Raw genomic sequence first — 18,367 nt, 5'->3', positions numbered from 1 at the left:
GGGCTCCTGTCGCAGGAGAGGGGCTGAGCTGCTCATGCAGCCCCACCACTGCCACCAAAATGCCCGCAGCTCTAACTTCTTTCTCCCTCTTTTTCCCTCACTGCCCCTGACATTGTTTCAGCAAGTGCACCATTCGTTTGCCAGGCTGGCTCATGCCTAGCTGAATGGTAACGGCATTTCTGCTTCCCATTGACTGCATTTAAAGTGAGCAGAATGACGATGCTTCTCCAGGCCCTTGCCATTCCTATCAAACTGCCTGCACTAGCACACTGAAGCCCCTCTTCTCCTGTTCTTCTTTTAATATTGATTTTCTTTTGCAAAACACGCTAGCAGGCGCACTCCAGATACTGAGCTCCAGACAAAAGCCAACGGCGTTAATCCCACTGCAATGTAAACATACCCTGCAGCATCACGCCACTGGTGGGGACAAGAGATGTTGTCTGCTCCTTAGAGACATGCTTGCCATTCAGCTGGTAAGGGCACCACAAATTTTTACCCATTTTTGTCAATGTAAGTGCTGGTCTGATCCAGTGGATCAGGGTCTAACTTCATGGTTAAACTCCAGACCATGACCTCCACTTCATATCTGTTGTAGCACAGGATCCAGGTGCATATTTGTTGAAATTTATGTGGTTTTTTTTTTTTTTCACATTTAGCTTTAATTCTCTGGTCCTGTCACCTTGGTTTTTTTGCAAGTACTGTCCATTTCCTAGCTTTAGCTTCAATTTGGTGTAACAGAATCTTTGGGAAATACAAAGACTCAGCTGGAGACTCATTTTTCAGAGGCTCAGGACTTGACCTTGTTCTCAGCTTTACACAGGCAGAGCTTCGCTGATTGCAGCACGATTGTTCTGGTTTAGGATACTGCCAGAGTCGAGGCATTTTGAATCCTGATCTGAAAGTTCCTGCTTTGGGCCCATTTTGACTCTGATGTATTTTGCACATGGTGTGGTATGAAAAGACAATTTAAAGAACAACATTTTCTTTTAAAATTAATAAGAATTATTACCTATCACCAATGGCCTAATCAGAATAGTTTTTTTAAGCAACAATGTGATCATGCATATGCCACGTATGTGCATGAATGCACATACTCGAGTATCAGCCAGAGGAGAGGAAAAAGATCTAGGTTTCTCTTTGAAGCGTCCCTTGACAAAACACCACCAAGCAATGGCACCTTTCAGCCTTACAGGCCTGAACACTTATCAACCTGCTCTCAGATTGCTTGCTCTGCTCAAATGCTTGCCCATGGGTTTTGTACATTCCTCTGCACGGCGAGCACAACGCCTTCCCTGCGCAGACACGATGGCCAGGGAGAGGCCCCTTGGCAGGTCTGGCTGTGGCTAGGTGACAGACAGATCCCACAAGGTGCCACCTGCCTACTGGGATGCACAGAAGCACTTTTATTCCCATTGGGAATTAGGTGGAAACCAGCAAAACCGGGCCCTCAAGGTGAAATGTCTATTTGTTCAGGTTCGTGTCTCCTGTGCACTGTTTTCAGAGGCTGCAAGCATAGATCAATAAAAGAAAAAACCACCATGGTACTTTGTGAACCTTTATCTGCCTATACTACATTTTCATTTTGTGCTCTTGCTCGCATTGCTAGGAAAATATTGAAATGGATCCTTGGTACAGATCTGCTTTTCCTTTGTTTTTTCAGCCCAGCATTTAAATACGGTTTGCTCTGTTCAATTAAAATGCATTTTCTCTTGAGAACAAGATGATGATCAGTTTCACAAACCTGGAGTTAAAATTTTCCTTCAGCAGCACCCAGCAAAAGGAGAAACAGAGACAAAATGTTTTAATCACATGTGTATAAAATACACAGGGTTCATTAAATATGATTTAAAGTTGCCTGCTTGTTTTGGAGACTCTTTAAAGCTCCTGCTACCCCAAACTCACAGAAGTGTAATGTGATTCCTGATCTATTGAATTTTGTAGGATGGCTGTAGTGGGTTCCATTATACATAAATTGGATGCAGCTAATTTACAATCTCCGATATATACTTTTATCTCAAAATGCCCTGTGAGGCAATTGTGTAAAGTACTTTATCAGGGATTGTTGTTGGTAATATTGCAAGATTTCATGATGTAAAAAATACATCAATGTCATTTAAATTGAACAAAATGGTTCCCGCTTTTTTTCCTGTAGAGCATTTTTAACCATCTTCTCAACAAATTTGTTCAATAAATACTGTATGAAACAAACATTTTGCACTTTGTCCCACAGATACAATTTGCCAACCTGATTGATTTCTTTCTCTACAACTAATCTGATTTCTTTAGGCTATATATCTTCCCTTTTATTAAAGATGATGCAATCTTAGCTTTTTATCATACACACATCCACCACACTAAAAAGAGAGAAGATTCCGTGAACTAGCCTTGCAACCAAATAGAAAAACCTGACACAAATCTCATAAAGCGGATCCCAAAAGATAAATGGCATGATGAGACCAAAGTTATACAAATTCAGAAACTTATCCATGCAGAGCAGTATGGGCCAGGGGATTTTTCTTCCCATGACAGATACAGAAAACAAGTCACTTCATAGTATCTATAATGCCTTGTTCAACAAGCTCACACTAATGTTGCACCCAACTCCCCCAGATACTGCTGCCTCTGAACTGTGAGAAGTCAGAAGCAGAACAACATTTTTTGTAACCTTTCCCTATTTTACTTCTTGCAGAATCTCACCAGTATGTTTTGAGCCCAACCAAAGTTATACTCATTTACTTTTAAATGGTGTTCCTGGTAAGGCAACAACCTCAAACTCATCTCCCTGTTCTTTTACTAATTGCCCACATGTCTTTCGGCAAACCATAGTCCTTCCTTTCCTCAGCATCTGCAGTTATCTGCCTTGGCTGTGGACAATTTTGGAGTCTCTCTCCCATTCAAGAAGCCAGAAGCTTAATACCAATGTAATACAAAGAACAATAATTGTTTTCAAATGTTGCAATAATATTCTCAAACAGCATTGAAGTGTTTTGTGTTTGTTACTTCTCCCATAGTGCAAAATCAAATGAATTCAGTTTACAAGCCTTGGGATCTGCTCATCACATTGTTCCTTTGGGGCTGAACTTCTTATCACTACCTGTGACCCCAGTTAAGGTCCAGTTTTCATTAGGCAAAGCCATACACAGCCAGCCCCCGGAGAATCGAGGCTCTGTTATTGCCAGGATTTTAAGCGCAACAGTAGGTGCCTATCCAGTGCCTTGGAGAGCCTTTCCATCATTTGAAATCATAGAATAAAGGTCTGCCCACACACAGATCCATCCCAGGCCATATGCTTCTTTAACAAAGGGATAAAAGATGACTTTTGCAAGCTGCCTGGAAAGTTAACAGCTCTAGTCTCTGGCAGGTCAAGGCGGGAGTGGATTCCAGCAGGGAACCGCAGCCCGTATCCTGCCAGCAGCACTGCTCGGCTTGAGGGCGCTCCAGCTGGAACACCTCCACTCCATGTTCGTGGGGATGTGCAAGTTTCAAGGAACACAGCCTCATGTCCAGACCCCTTCTCGAGTTTTTAAGGCCAGCAGCAAACAAACAAACAGGAATCCAACTCAGCTCATTTATTTTAATTTGCAACTTGAATGAATTGAAGTTGGAAGGAGGACAAGGAGGCTGTGCCTACACTGTATTATCAAGGCAGAACCCATCTTTACAGCAAACTCAGTCTTTGAAGCCTAAATACTGGTCAACAGACAGGTGGCCAAATCTTTCAAACACAGAGGAAATCAAGCTAAGCTTACAACTGAGCCACAATACCAGAGGGTCCAGGAAGACTAGTGCTGGGTAGTATCAAACCACTGATTCCAGACCTTGGGGGGAAACCCCCCAGATCTCAATGAATATACTTTTGGGGAGCTTTAGGCTCCATTCTGTAACTTGCAATTACTTTACAGCTTTTTATTCAGAAGTGATTTCAAAGGAAAGAGGAAAAAAGGTTTGTGAACAGGGTGCTGGGACCTGTCCCTTTAAGAGTTAACAAGAGCATGAGGGGCTGAGCATGGAGGCAGCGGGGACAAGGGCACCACGCAATGGCATGGCCATTCTCTCACCTAGTCAGCTAGGGGGATGAAGGTTATCAGCGTACCCTCACTACATGCAGCAAATCTGCCTGTGCTGCAGTACCTGCTGTTGATAGCAATCTTTCTCTCGCTCCAGCTAATGGCATCGTTTCTAAGGAGGCAGGATCAGATCCACGGTTTCCCATTCAAGCAGCAACAGGATAATTAATTTTGCCTGTCTGGAAAGAATGTATATAAACTTAAAGCCACTAAAACCTCAAGCTTTTACAATGAGGTACGAAATGAGGCCCACCTTTCCCTTTATTTACCCATACTTCACACATCACCTAGCCAAGCAGGCCACCTAAATTATTTATGGCAGACCAAAGAGCCCATTTCTGGTAGATGCAGAGCCCTTGAAGCAGAAAAGAAGATGCTCAGTTCTTTTGCAGAATAGGAGCTTTGTGCAAAGATGCAAAGTCCTCACGTGATGCTAACTTTTCATGCTTTGAGCAACACACAAATGAGCAGGAAATCAGCTAATTAGGCATGGTACTGTAATTGCTTATTTTATGAAGTGGAGAGGGAGGTGTTCAGCACTTCTATAAGATAATAATGTAGAGGCAAAATTATACAGAGAAGCAAAAATAGCAATGCACTACCTACAGAAATGAACGTTATTTCTGAACAACAGGAAAAGCAACAATAGAAAAATAATTCAATACCTAGCAGCAGGAAAATCAACAATGCCTCAATATATTCTGTAAATGTAAAACTGGATAACACTTGGGTATATGAGGGGAGGTCCTTCTCCCCTCATATACCCAAGCAGTAGTTGAACCTGTGTGAAGCACAATTCTAGCTCTATTTCAGTGATTTTTATATCACCACTTGATAGCTCTGCGATCTGTGAATTTGAGGCTGCCTCAAGAGGACTTTCTCTGCGACCTGGTACACCTAAACTGAAACCCTGAACTCCCCACAGGGCCTGCGTGCATGCAGAAGGATGTAGAGAGCTGTATTCTTGCTCACTCTTCTATTTTGAGCACAACAGAAAATGGAAGCAGTAAATCATCTATTTAGGCATATTTCTTTAATTGCTTATTTTATGAAAACCCAACTGCAGACAAAACCGACATTGTATTTCCTAGGAAATTAGCCTGTCAGAGAGACCTCAGATCTTATTTAGCAGCCGGCTTTTGTGCTCTTGGTATTACTGCCATGGTAAGTAATTACTCATAATGTGACATGCATCATATCAGTCTTTTAAAAGTAATTAAGAAAAAGTTGCATAGCTTAATGATATGTACATACATCTCATCCTTGCAAGTTTTGCTTTGATAACATCTGCTAGTTTTTGGAAGAAGGCCAGTTTTAGAAAGTAAAATAAATCAGTCTTAACAATGGGAGCATTATTAGCTTCCCAAAAGTTACAAACTCCATGCCCCACTCCAACAGAGCATTTGTGTGCACAAGTCCTGGAAGCATTTTCAAGTCTGTGAGTTGTCAGATCAGGAACTTCATGTTGAACTAGAATTTATGATAATGAAGGAGCCTTAAAAATACAGTTTATTTATAGTGAGCCAGTGTAAGAACTGCAGCTCACCATCCCGGGCAGATTTAGCTGTAGCAGTTGATAGGGGTCGCCCCTATCAGCTGTGTGCCCTTTCTCCCTGCTGATAAAGAAGCAGCAGAATCAGTAGCATGTCCTCTCCTCAACCTGTGCAGTTCAGACTGGCGTGACTTCCATGGCCATAAATTTTCACATTAGTACTCCGGGCTGCGAACTGCAGAAGCTCAAGAGCGAACAAACACATTGCTTGTCCTCCCCCCTCTGCTATTGTTGTGGTTAATTGCAACAGAAGGGTATGGTGGACATCTGGGGGAGGAAACTTCTTTAATTGTCTAGGATGAATCACCCGAGCGCATGTGAAAAACACCCGGAGTGTCTCCTGACAACCGAAGTGTCCCTTCTGCAGTATTCATGATACTTTGGAGAGACATTTCTCTGGTTTAGGTCATTCTCTCTACCTGTACCGTGTTTAGCAATCCTCGGATTAATAAGGATTATCTATAGACTAGAGATAAAAATTAGCAGGGAAAACTTTTGCCTCCAAAATTCAAAAAGATGGCAGATAACAGAATAGAAAAATCCTGGAAGTTAGAACTTTTTTTCTTCTCCAAAGAAGTTATATTTTAAGAGCCGAGGTCAACAGCCCTCTTAGTACATATTATTTTATTACGCTCTTTGACAAAAATCGACAGCAGTAAAGAACAGCTTGTTCTACAAACCCTGCTCCTCCTCGCCTGCCTGCTGTCAGCATGCTCTTCCCCTTTCCTTATGGCACTTTTCACTGCCTTCACCTCGCCTGCCTGTATTTCCTTTGGACCTGCCTCCTCTAAAGCCAGGGTTCTCCCATGGTTTTCTTGGGGATGGCCACTGAATACATTGGACATGAGGCTGTGGGTGCATTTGGCATCAGCATTTGGATTTACGTTCACTAACTAACCCTGGGACAACTTCTCACTGCCCCAAGGAGTGAAAGGACAGGCAGCCAGGCTCTCGACCTGCAGCTGTTGGGCTCTGCAGGCTCTGCTTGGCTCACGCTTTTGCTGTTTTGACAGTCAGCTACTTCTGCTGAGGCTGGCCAAAATGAAAATAATTCCTTTGCGGGCCACACAGTGGTGTACCAGGGACTACACGCAAGCAACTCCGGCTCCAGGAGGGAGCTTGTCCTGTCCCTGCTGCTACGCAGCGGGGGTCACAGCCACCTGGAGCGACTCTGGCCAGGACCTTGCACCATTAGTGCTGAGACCTGAACCTGGGGAGCAGCTACATGCTGCACGGCTCACATCACACCTCCGCTCCCAAGGTTGGGAGCACGGCAAAATGCAGGGCAGCGAGGCAGGAGAGAGAAGGATGCCGAAGGGGCAAGGCTCGCGCTGCCCAGCACACAGCATGGGCAGAATGACAACTATTGTGAGGCTTCTCAGTGGCTCATTTGGCGTGATTCCCAGCGCTGCTTCTGAATTTAATGCCCACTTCTGGGCATCTAATAGAAAAAGAAGGCAAAAACATGAGGCTGGAGGTAGGAAGAAAAGAGACAACACCACCAGCTCAATGGCGCACTAAATTCAGATCAATTTTCAAGCTTTGGTATTTAAAAAAAAAAAACCCCAAACCAAACAACTAGAATTTTTCAAAATGGGAAATGCATTTTACCTCACAACATGGAAATGACCATAATATTTGGTAAATACTTCCTTTATTTAATAATTTAAAACAAAAAATAATGGAAAAAGCTGACACTTTCAAAATATTTAAATGAAGTAGTTAAAATATTTTGTCACATTACCAATGACAGGTCATTGCTGTGACACAAAAGTGCTTTTAAGTGAACTGAATAAGAAAAATCACTGTTCAGAGTTTCAGGCTGGTGTTGTTCAAACTGTCTCTTCTTCTTCATACTTAAAATGTTGACGGGAATTTTGCTTTTGATTTCAGTGGAGGTGTTAGGATCCTGAGGATCCTGAAGAGATGCTTAAGATTAGGAATTTGCCTTGCAGGAGGGATGCATTTACAGATGAAAGATGTAAAGGAATACTTTTAAGATACTATCATGGTATAAAAGGCTCATGGTCCCAATGACTGCAACGGCAGGAGAACAGAAGCTTTAATTTCCCACCAAAGATCGCCTTGCTTTAGGGAGATAGTCTAACACATGGCAGCATCCTTTACTCTGATGAATGTAGGCTGGTTTTAGAGCAGTTTTCAGCTGATTGAGGAGTTATGTAATTGCACCAATTACATCCAATTACATAATTAGAGTAAATAAGTAATAATATAATTAGGTGCTGTAATTATGTAGTTATGACAGGTACCACTAATGCTGTTAAAATCCATTATGAAACTTGCTAAGAACTGTGGACAGGGCATGCGAGAACAAAACTTTTAGAGCTTCGTTTGTTGAAGTCTTTCATTCTTCCAATGGGCAAAATAATTAATTTAATTACTATGCCAATAGCCTTTTATTTTTGCAAATGAATGGAGGCACAAATCATAGGCTAATTCATTTGTCTCTGTTTTGCTGCAAAAAACCTCAGTAACTAATAATCTACATTTTTTGCCACCATTTATCTATTTGCAGCTACCAAAGCTTAGGTGAAATCTGCATGTACAAATTGCACCTCTGAAAAGAGAAGTCTAAAAATTTGGATGTTAACCTTCACCATACCCATTATCACATTAAACTGTCTCCTCTGACAAATGGACACAAGGAACATTCACAGATTGCTGTATCGATGTATTACAAGTTATGTGCATCTCTCTGGGTTTGCTAGGGATGGTATTTCTGGTCAAATGGGTCAGATAAGACTTTTTTTTCCGCAGGAATTAAAATTCAATAGGGGAATCATTCATGCAGCTTCTCAGTGCAAATGCAAGGCATGTAGCCAGCTTTTTAAAGTTTCTGTCTTTTTGGATATTGTATAATACCTGTCTGACTTCATAATAGAGGCCTGGATAACAAACAAGTAATAAAACCTACTGCCCTGATTTAATATTCATTAATATTTCACCCGATAACTGATATAAGATAGTGTGCAAGAAGAATGGGCATCACTGGAAGATCTGAAGTGCTTTATTCCCACCAACATCTCCATAAAGTAACTGTCTGAAAACCTAGAGGTGTATGAACTGTGTGTTATTTTACAATACATTTTACGCTTGATGCTTTTTTCTAAAAAGGAAAAATAAAAAGAAAAAAAAATACCTTGCTTTATGAAAGCAGGATAGCTACTGATTACTTCTGTCACTGCTCAGAGTGGTATGCTAAGCACTGAAGCAAATACAGAGCTGCTGGGAAAATCAAACATTAGGAGTTTGCAGCCAACGTCCACAGTCCAGAGGAAGAAAGCAAAAGAAGTCCTCTGCCCCAAGGTCTCTTGAGGCCAGAGACTTGCAAGACAATAGCAATGCCTTGAAACCCACCCTGCAACAGAAATACAAGTGAACTTGGAAACCTGCAAAAACATTGCCTTTGAGTGAGGGGTGTGTGTGACACCACCTACAATTTCTTTCCCCCTCTTTTCACTGGGAAAGTGAAGTTAGATGTGTAAACAATTCCCATCCCTTTTGGCATCCAGCCTTTCAAATAATATTGCAAAACAAGAAAACCACAGTATTGCTGTTTTTTTTTTCAGTCGTGCTATCAGCAAACCTTCAAACCAGATGCTTCACTGATTGGTGGACAAATGACACATAAAAAAGACTGGGAGTCATAATACAAACAGTCATGATTTGGATCGTGCTGGGTTTAGGCAATGGAGAAAAGAGACTATCAGAAACTGTAGACCTTTTCCCTGGTGCTTTGTTAATACTGATAAGAGCTCCAATGCTGCTTTTTGCAATATCTTGCGAGACAGTAGTGGACAAATACAAATAATAGTTGGTTTCTAACTACAGTTGTAGAGGCAGTGAAGATGATACTTGGAGCTAAACTCTACTTTCTATTAAAGAAGTTACTGTAGCATACTCTAAAATTTTGACCTACGTATATTTAAGGATGGATCTGAGCCCTGAAGACTGGATTTGGATGAAATTCTCCCTAAATAATCTGGCTGTGAAAACACAGAATTTGGGTTTGATCCATTAAAGCTACAGAAGCATCCATAAAGGGCATACCCAATCATAATAAAGACTAGTAGTGCTAAGAGAGTTTTTTCAGGAGTATGATTCATGGAGTTTTTTCAGCCATATTCTGTATCACCTGAAATATAAAATCTAATTCCACCTTGTCCGCTTCAAAGAGGTCGTGAGACTGCCCTGTTCTTCCAGCCACCCTAGAAAGATCACTCAGCTTTCAGCCCATTACAAAGTCTGAATCAGCTTCTCTATCTACAGGACAAAAACCATACCTCAGGCTTAATTTCTGCATGGAATGTAGTATGTCTCACATGCTACATTCATTACTATCATGCTGTGTTTCAAACACAGCAAACACATATGCCACATCAGCTCATACGGCCAACAGCTGTAAAACTACCTCTGAGTGTTTTCCTTTTAACTCTTCTTTTGGTCATAAGCAAAGCTGTATCTCTAAATCTCTTCTTCCAGTTGAATACCATACTTCCAGAATACTCACTCTTCCAGTCAGATTATTTTCTTTCATTTCTTAATATTCCTTGTACTATGTGGTATACAAGTAATCTCTGGCTCCAAGAGAAAGAGTCCTTTTTTGTTCACTTAAGCAGTTCCAATTGCTTCTGCCATACAGCACCAGTATCCCTGCAGCGCACCTTCCCTAGATTTTGTACTGGAGAATTTAAACTACACAAAGATACGATTGCGAATCCCACACCAGCCACTTGTAGTTTGTTCAAACATTTGTTTCTCTTTTTTTTCCCCACTCCGCCATTCCATGTAAGCTTTCCACTTCTAGGTCCATATGTACCTCTCCCATCACCCAGAACAACCATTAACTTTCTATATACCCACGGAAAACAAGCCTTCTTTCAGAGAGTTTAAAAATGCCGAAACCTGGATTACTACTAACCACTTAAACAACCGGCATTCTGCCACAGAGGAACACGGGCTTTGAGAAATCAGTTCAGTGCTTGAGGTCACATGTGTTTTGGTGCTCTTCTGTTAATATTTTAGATATTCGAACAGGAGTTCCCACCATTAATGCAAATGTAAAAAACATTAGTGAATTACATCAGAAAAGTCAAACCACTGCTGCCACAGGATGAATAGACTTGCTATGAATATTAATGTATCCCTTGGAATGAAACATTAATACTTAACAAACATACTTGCAAATTTTAAAATCATACAATTGCATACCATTGCAGGGAGAAGAGGAGTAGAGAAGGAATAGACATATGAGACAAGCTAGAGTCTGGAGACATTATTGATTCCACGAATTAAAGTGTGTTTCTGAGATAAGATGAAATATTTTCACGTGTAAGAGGACGACTTGCTGCTATGAATAATTTCTTGTAATGGAACAGGTGATACAAGCATTTGTTTTAGTTTTTCTCTCTTGCCGTCATAGTGCAGAAGTGTAGATCCATTACTGCCTAACAGTAAAAACGCCCTGAGCTGTGCAATGAGATTGACGGTTCAAAATTTCTATGGACATAGGCTGCTCCCCTGTACCTGAGCACTGAATTCCCATCACTTGCCACACCACCTTCCCACATAGTGGTAATAGAATTTACAAAAGCTCCATTTCATTGCATCATTCAGGCATGCACTCCTGTCTAAACCCGAGCTGTTCCACTAATGCAAGTTCTCCAAGGTAAGCTCTGCGTAGGCCTGCACAGTGGGTAGGAGTTGTCTCCTCTAACTTTGGCCAGCTCCCAGTTAGGCATCTTGTCTAAACTAATCATTTATGCTCCCAATGGAGTGAGAAAAGCAATGCCAGGGTGAGTCACTTCAGCTATCCTAGACACCTGTCTTAAGGCAGGATAAATAACCCAGCTTTCTGCACTGACAGGGCAGGGAGCTGGGATCGATTTAAACCAGGTGCCTGACTTGAAGGCAGCTGAAGTTAAAGGAGAAGAATCTTCCTCTTGGCTAAACTGAAGACTAAAAGGGCACCCAGCACTTCACTAGTGATGTTGGGTAGTATGTATAATCAAAGGCTCGATGAAGGATAACGGAGCAGATACTCTCAATAAGAAATATGGCTTCAGAAGTGCATAAACAGCGAAGCCTGATACGTGCTTGGTTACACCCTCCTCTGGGATTCAGACATATGCCAGCTCTGCAACCACAGACCCTGGCACAGGCCCTGAGCAGTGCAATACCTGCCAGGAAGTCCATGGGAAGAAAATGCTGCACCAGAATATCCCAACAGGTACGAAGAATTCCTCAGAAATTAAGGTCCAAGCCAGGCAGTCTTGATAAGCCATCCCTCTCTCTCACCAGAATAATCCCCCTTTGGTAGCAGGCTCGAAATGAAATGTAATCAAACATCTCTCTGCCCCAGTGTCATCAAATTCCTCTCTCTGAATCCAAGTCAATCTCACTGCTTCACGAGGCAGTTTCTGTAGCTCTTCAAATCCCTGCAGCAGCTCTTCTTGGTCTATTCAATAGCTTGTTCAGAGCAGTCATAGGAGAAAAGCACTAGCCCTCAACACTGACCCTGCATTTCAGTGTTCAGCAGGAGACATTATTTTTCTGGACAGCAGCCCAGAGATACTGGACAAAGCCGGAGCAGCAGCAGATGTTATGATGCATGCTCCTCTGCCCCTGGTTTGGCTAATGAGGCAGCAGAACCCACGGAGCATGAGAGCACGAATGCCAAACTGGAGGCTGTGGCCTGTGCCTTCATCCTTTTCATTATGTTTAAGACTGGGCTTTGTTGCAGACTAAGACAAGTGAAAAGATCTTTAAAAATACAGATCGATGCCTCCTATTGTCCAGAGAGAGGGAAAAAAGAAAGATATTCTCTGCTCTAGCTGCAAGGAGCATTTCTCACTTGCATAAAGCATGTGCCCAAATTGACTCACCACAATCATTTGCGCCACGTAGCTCTCCGGGCCAGTGTATTCAGTTGGATCTTTAACTTTGACAAGAACTATAAAGTACAAATAGTGCCACATGTTGTGTTCTGACTTTATATGCTCCTCAAATGAAACGGTCTTGTTATCAAATTTGTCTCTCTCCAGTCCTGCAAAAAGCCATGAACATAATGCAAAAAAATAAACTTCAACATAAAAATATCCAAATCTGTTAAATATGTTAGAGAAAGGAACCTAACTTAATTTAAAGGATCATAAATTTGAAGGATCTTAATTTAAAAGCTATAACCGCATACAGTAACTGCCAGGCAAGAAATACCAGGCCAGAAGGCATTCCTGACAGAATTCTTTCAGCGCAGCATTTATTCTTTTTTGTGATATTTCCTCTTAATAACAATAACAATACAATAAATATGTTACAGTTTTACAGTGCCTTCTATGCTGAGGGCTATAAAGCACTTTACAAGGGTTGGCTCTGATTCTTTCTAAATGTATACTGGTAAGCACACAGCATGCAATCTAGGTCCTGATCTTGCAAAGATTTATGCACACATTTAGCATCAAGCCTGTGAATAGTCCCACTTAAGCTGCGGTGGGATTGTTTGTGCGTTTAAACCTAGCAGCGAGGGTGAGTCTGCAGCTTTGTAGTCACACAGACTTTACAGAGCCGTAGTCATAAGAATTTTTTTTTTCATGTAACAGGTCAAATCTCCGAAGAAGAATACCACAGTGAGGAAGGACAGGATTCACAGATGTTTGCCTCAGTGTTTCAGCTTTCCTCCCTGGATCTCTTGTGGAGCCTTCCACAGACACTAGAGCAGTTGTGCTCAGCACAACCTTCATCCCTGTCAGTACAACCGTGGAAACACCACCTAGCCTACAAGAAGGTATTCTTGTAGGTAGAAGGTAATAGAAGGTATTTCTAAAGTCCCTCAGGGGAGTGAAGGTCTGCCCCTCTTTGTGAGTGCACCTCAAAATAACCATGATTTATCCGTGGGTTTTGTGGCGATGATTTTAGTTTAATTCTTTTGTTCCCTGTTTCGTATCACCTTCTGAAACAGGCAGATTTTGCCGTTGTTATCCTTCTGGAATGCACTGTCCTGTGAAATAGCAAGCTGTACTTTCATCTGCATCACGCTTTGTGAAATAAAGTCAGCAGCTGCACCATCTCCATTAGTGGTGATGATGCGAGTGTGAGACATGGCTCCTCTCCCTCAGATCCTGGATAGAGGCTGTGAAGCCACCTCTTAGCAAAGCTAGCTTTTGACTCCTAAACCAGATCTTTTTCCTACAGAGAGGGAATAAATTTGGAACCAAACTCTGACACATTTTTAAAGACTTCTCTTTGTAGAAGATAACCATCCCTTAGGTTAGGCTTTATTTATCAAGTAGTTCATTTTACTCTGCTCCCCATCAAATGTCTCAATAGCTCAGTAACACCTACCACAGATGAAACAGGTTGTCTTTAGTATTTCTTCCTTCTTCTGCTTTTCACTCCTGAGATCAGCAAATGTATCAATGATGACTCCAAAGATTAGGTTTAGAACAATAATTATGACAATGAAGTAAAACAGAAGATCATAAACAACACGCGCAGCAAACAAGGGCTCCTGAAACAATAATAAGGTTGCAATAAGATACAAAAATAGCACACCTCTGAAATATTAAACAACATTTTCACATTAGCTCAAGCAAAGCTATGCATCTTTCTCTTCATATGCCAAATTCTGCTAGCCTTACTCACAGAAATAGAGAGGGACTACCTATGTGACTAAGCAGAGAGGATTTGGCTTCATGTGCTCTTGTCACTTTGGGACTCTTGTTGTCCTTTACGTGTTTTACACAGCACAAAGGAGAGACCATTGGGTCTACCGGGTGCGTAGGTGCATTAGTGTAGTGCTTGACTGAAGATAATTACCTTGCCAGTACAGGAACAGGGAGATGCAGTTTCTAGTACCCACTGAGAGCAATGATAGCTCTTCTTAATACTGCCTTGTGGCATACAGGGGTATGCTTACAGTATGTCTTTGTGGAATACTACAGACTGATGCCAAGTTTGCACACCAAACAACTGGAAACCAGGGGAGCATGCTTGTGTGATGCTAAGGCCAGGCTACTATACTCTGTGCCCAAGGAGGGTATGCTAATGGTTTTAGCACTGTGCTAATGCAGCCATAAGGGCGTAAGCTGGCTCACAGTGGGCAGGCCAAGCTCGTGTCTTTGAGAACACAACATGCACATTCACACACACATACAGAGACACATGCATGCATACACACATGAAGTGCATTCCCCATTTCATCACACTATTTTTTTTTCACCATAACTACTTCCCTTCTTGTAAAGGCTGGACTGGACTCCCACTGAGTCCAGTCAATAGCAAAGTTCTTCTGTGGTAAACAGGAGACAACACTCAGTGTAAGGAGGAGGAATGTAAAACCCAAGTCCTTTTCTTCACCGTGATAGGAAGTCACTAATTTTCACAGTTTTCTACACATTCATTGAGATAATAGTGCTACCCTTTGTGAAGTGCTTTAATGTAATTAGCATTAAATAACTGCTAAGTGGCAAGGGTAATTTTCAAAGTCTGTAAGTGTTTACAGACTTCATGGGGATGGACTACGGTTCCTGTAGAACCTCCCATTCTATGAGATAGGACTTCCTACTACCAGCAAAAAGGAGCTCTTCCATCGAGGTCTGAGCTATTTGTCTCTGGACTCTTGCAAGCGCTGCTGAGACCCTACTTGTGAATTTAATCCTTGTGTTATGGTGTATGTCATGAAGGAAAGTACTGCTAGATTGCCATTATTTATGATGTTCTTTTCGAACTTAAACAAAAATGCATAAAACCACCCAAATATTATGAGTAGTCCTTAAATGAACTGTATTTTGGAAGAAACTTCTGGAAGAGGACACATACCATGACATATGAAAGTCTGTTTTGACTTCGATGCTAGCTGAGTACAAGTAAACAATAGGACCTGTTCCAGGGCAGATGCCATTCTGAATTTCAGCTAAAAATACAGCTTATGTACTATAGTGGAGAGTCTTGACATATACTTATCAATCAATTCCTTTCAAAAGTTTTCATTTTTAATTCCTAGTGTAATAGAACAGTGATCCAATCCAGCAACGCTTCTTTGCAGTGCTTGGAAGGTTACAATACGGTCCAGTTTTCCAGAAGGGGTAAACTACCACCCCTTCAAGAGTTCCCTTCTTGAAGTATCCTCATCACATCAAGCTTAGCTCTTCCCATTAAATATTCCATCTGGGGTGTAAAAATTACATGGATAAATCAACTGTGTGACATTAGAGCAGACTATATACAGATACTGTCTATAACCTCGAAAAACTGACTTTGGCATTCATGAGATGCACAGGGAGTAATGCATTTCCTCAGCCAAAACACTTACATCTTTGGAAGGCTTTCTGAGCACGTCTCCCACGCCACCACCATTTCGCAGGCCTTGGTTTAACACAGTCACAATGCACATGAGCAGGGTGTCACAGGTCCTCTCTATTCCATCATCCTCCTCCTCTTCACCTGCAAACAGGAAAGCAGCAGCTTTAGGAACCACAGCATCAAACGATCACTCATCAAACAAAGCCACAATTCTGTATTAGAGAAAGTAACTGCAATACACATCTGCCTTTCATATTCTTCAGCTAGAATTTCACTGATCATCCCTATCCATTTGCACATCGCTGCTAGTGACATACTTAGGCACATCAGGCATAATCAGCCTGAAGAGAGGCAGAGAAAATCCCAAGCAGTTCTCCCATAGGTAACTCTGTGCTGCCATCTCTATTCATGGGAGTACCCCTTTTCCTGGCAAGAACTCCCACTGCTTTCAGTATGACTGCTTTTTCAGCGGGCCTCCTAAGAGCACAGCTGACATACAGGAGAAGCAATACAAACACAGAATTAGAAGCACATTCGTAAAGGGATTGTCTTCCTGTGAAATCATTCCTCTACCTATTCATGTACAAGCCAAGTCATGTTAGCATTTCAAATCATTAAGGAGGGGCTGGCTTTTATATGAGTAAATCTGTCCATGATCTTTCCACTAGCACACGTGCCCAAGCACAGGTCTGATATACATTAAATGAAAAGACTCTCCCTGACCTCAGCTTGAAAACTTGGATTCTATTTCTTATCTCTGCTGCAGAGCTGCTCCGTGGTTTTGGCCAAGCCACAGAGGGTACTATTGTGCAGGAGTTACTTGAACGTGCAAGAGGAGCTGGGCTGGAACACCAGTCCCCGGTGGGACTTCGTCCACCCCAGCCAGAATTCCTCCCACCATGCAGTCACCCCCATGCTGCGGCTACATCAACAGCCTCCTTTTGAAGGGCCCTGCTTGAGTTGTTCCCTGTGTCCTGCTGGCTTGTACTGAAGGGTCAGGACCGCCATTTATCCTGCCTTCCTTTCTCCTTAGAGATTCATTTGCTTAAGTGGTGAAGGCAGTGATTCTCACTTGGTTTGCTTCATGTGCTTATTGTAACATAGTTTAATAAATAACAACATCCTGCTGTGATATGCTGTTAACTGAAACAGCATATTTAACAGTCCCAAACCACCACATCTGGGGCACTGAAGTAGACTTTGATAAATTGAATTGACTGAAAGCACTCACATTACAGACAAGCAATTTGGATTTAAAACATGGGTTCCCAAATTGTGGTGTAAGTATCATGATTGGTATTTGCAGAACGGAGCTGGTATCTGTTGCCTTTGCCACCACTGCTTTTGCTACGCAAGCAGATTAAACGAGAAAGAACTCCTGATTTAAGGAACTCTGAGTAAGAAGAAAAGCAAAAGTAAGACGAAAAGCAAAAGTAGACATCAGCATAGATTTCCCTGACTTGATGATCCTTATGGGTCCCTCCCAACTCAGGACAATCTATGATTCTATGGACACAGTTTAACGCTATTACAGACACTACTACCACTAATAACTTCAGATTTTTTAAAAAAATGCTTAAATACTGAAACTGAAAGGACTGAAACAATAAAACCTTTTTTCTCTGTCACATCTGGAAAGTTTTTACTAGTGCTGTGATCTTAGTCATATCAATTAATCTCCTCTGCTTTTGTACCCTGCCTTTACTTCCTTGTCCAAACATTACTCCATCAATTTTTTTTGAGCTAATATCTGTGCTTGAGAACATGACCATGCACAAGATAAATAAAAAGCCTTTATAAAAGCCACGGGTTCTGTTACACTTAAGTAACTACAGAACAAGATTTTCACTGTTCACAAGACCAAGGTCAGGTGCTGGAAACAGTAGATAGTCAGATTCTGGTGAACAGTGAGGATAAACCAGGGCTGTGAATGGGAAGCTGCAACACCAGAGAGAGTTATCTGGCAGACAACCTAACTCACAACTCTTCATGTCCACCAAGATGCAAGTTCAGGGCAAGCCCAGACACAAGATAGCACTCATCAGCTGACTGGCATATTTTTCAACACAGAGAATCAGAACCCCACACTGCACTCAGAAGAGCAAGCTCAGGTTGCTCTTTGCCAGAAAATCAGACAGCAGGCAGCCTGAAGTTGGCAGAAACGTCCAGTGCAGTAATGTAGGCTGTGGGGAGAGTACAAACATCTGCATGTCTACTTTACTTCCGTTCCCAGACATGGAGCAACAAGACCTACCTTCAGTCTGGGAGCCGGATAACCCTACGGGCACATATTCTGCCCCAGCTGGTTTGCCCCAGTGCTCAGCAGCACTCATAACCCAGACTCAGCCCGTTGACACAGACTACGCCCATCTGGTCACAACCCCATGCAACGCTACAGTCCTGGGGAGGAGTGGCTGGAGAGCTGCGC

General features: G+C 42.1%; 1 protein-coding gene across 3 annotated transcripts in view; it reads right to left on the bottom strand.

Annotated features, from left to right (window-relative positions):
* The window catches only part of ITPR2 (inositol 1,4,5-trisphosphate receptor type 2), a 269,515-nt gene that overhangs the window by 10,720 nt on the left and 240,428 nt on the right, over positions 1-18,367 (bottom strand). For all 3 annotated transcript variants that reach the window (XM_075113616.1, XM_075113625.1, XM_075113634.1), the window contains 3 exons: positions 15,950-16,080; positions 13,981-14,146; positions 12,525-12,685 (listed from right to left, as the gene is read on the bottom strand). In XM_075113616.1, coding sequence (XP_074969717.1) covers positions 12,525-12,685; positions 13,981-14,146; positions 15,950-16,080 — 458 coding nt within the window. The remainder of the gene's footprint in view (positions 1-12,524; positions 12,686-13,980; positions 14,147-15,949; positions 16,081-18,367) is intronic.

This window comes from Phalacrocorax aristotelis, chromosome 1 (genome assembly GCF_949628215.1).
Source record: "Phalacrocorax aristotelis chromosome 1, bGulAri2.1, whole genome shotgun sequence".
In the NCBI taxonomy this organism is placed as follows: Eukaryota; Metazoa; Chordata; class Aves; order Suliformes; family Phalacrocoracidae; genus Phalacrocorax; species Phalacrocorax aristotelis.
Note: the sequence above shows the minus strand (reverse complement) of the source record. Positions and strands in the feature narration are given on the sequence as shown.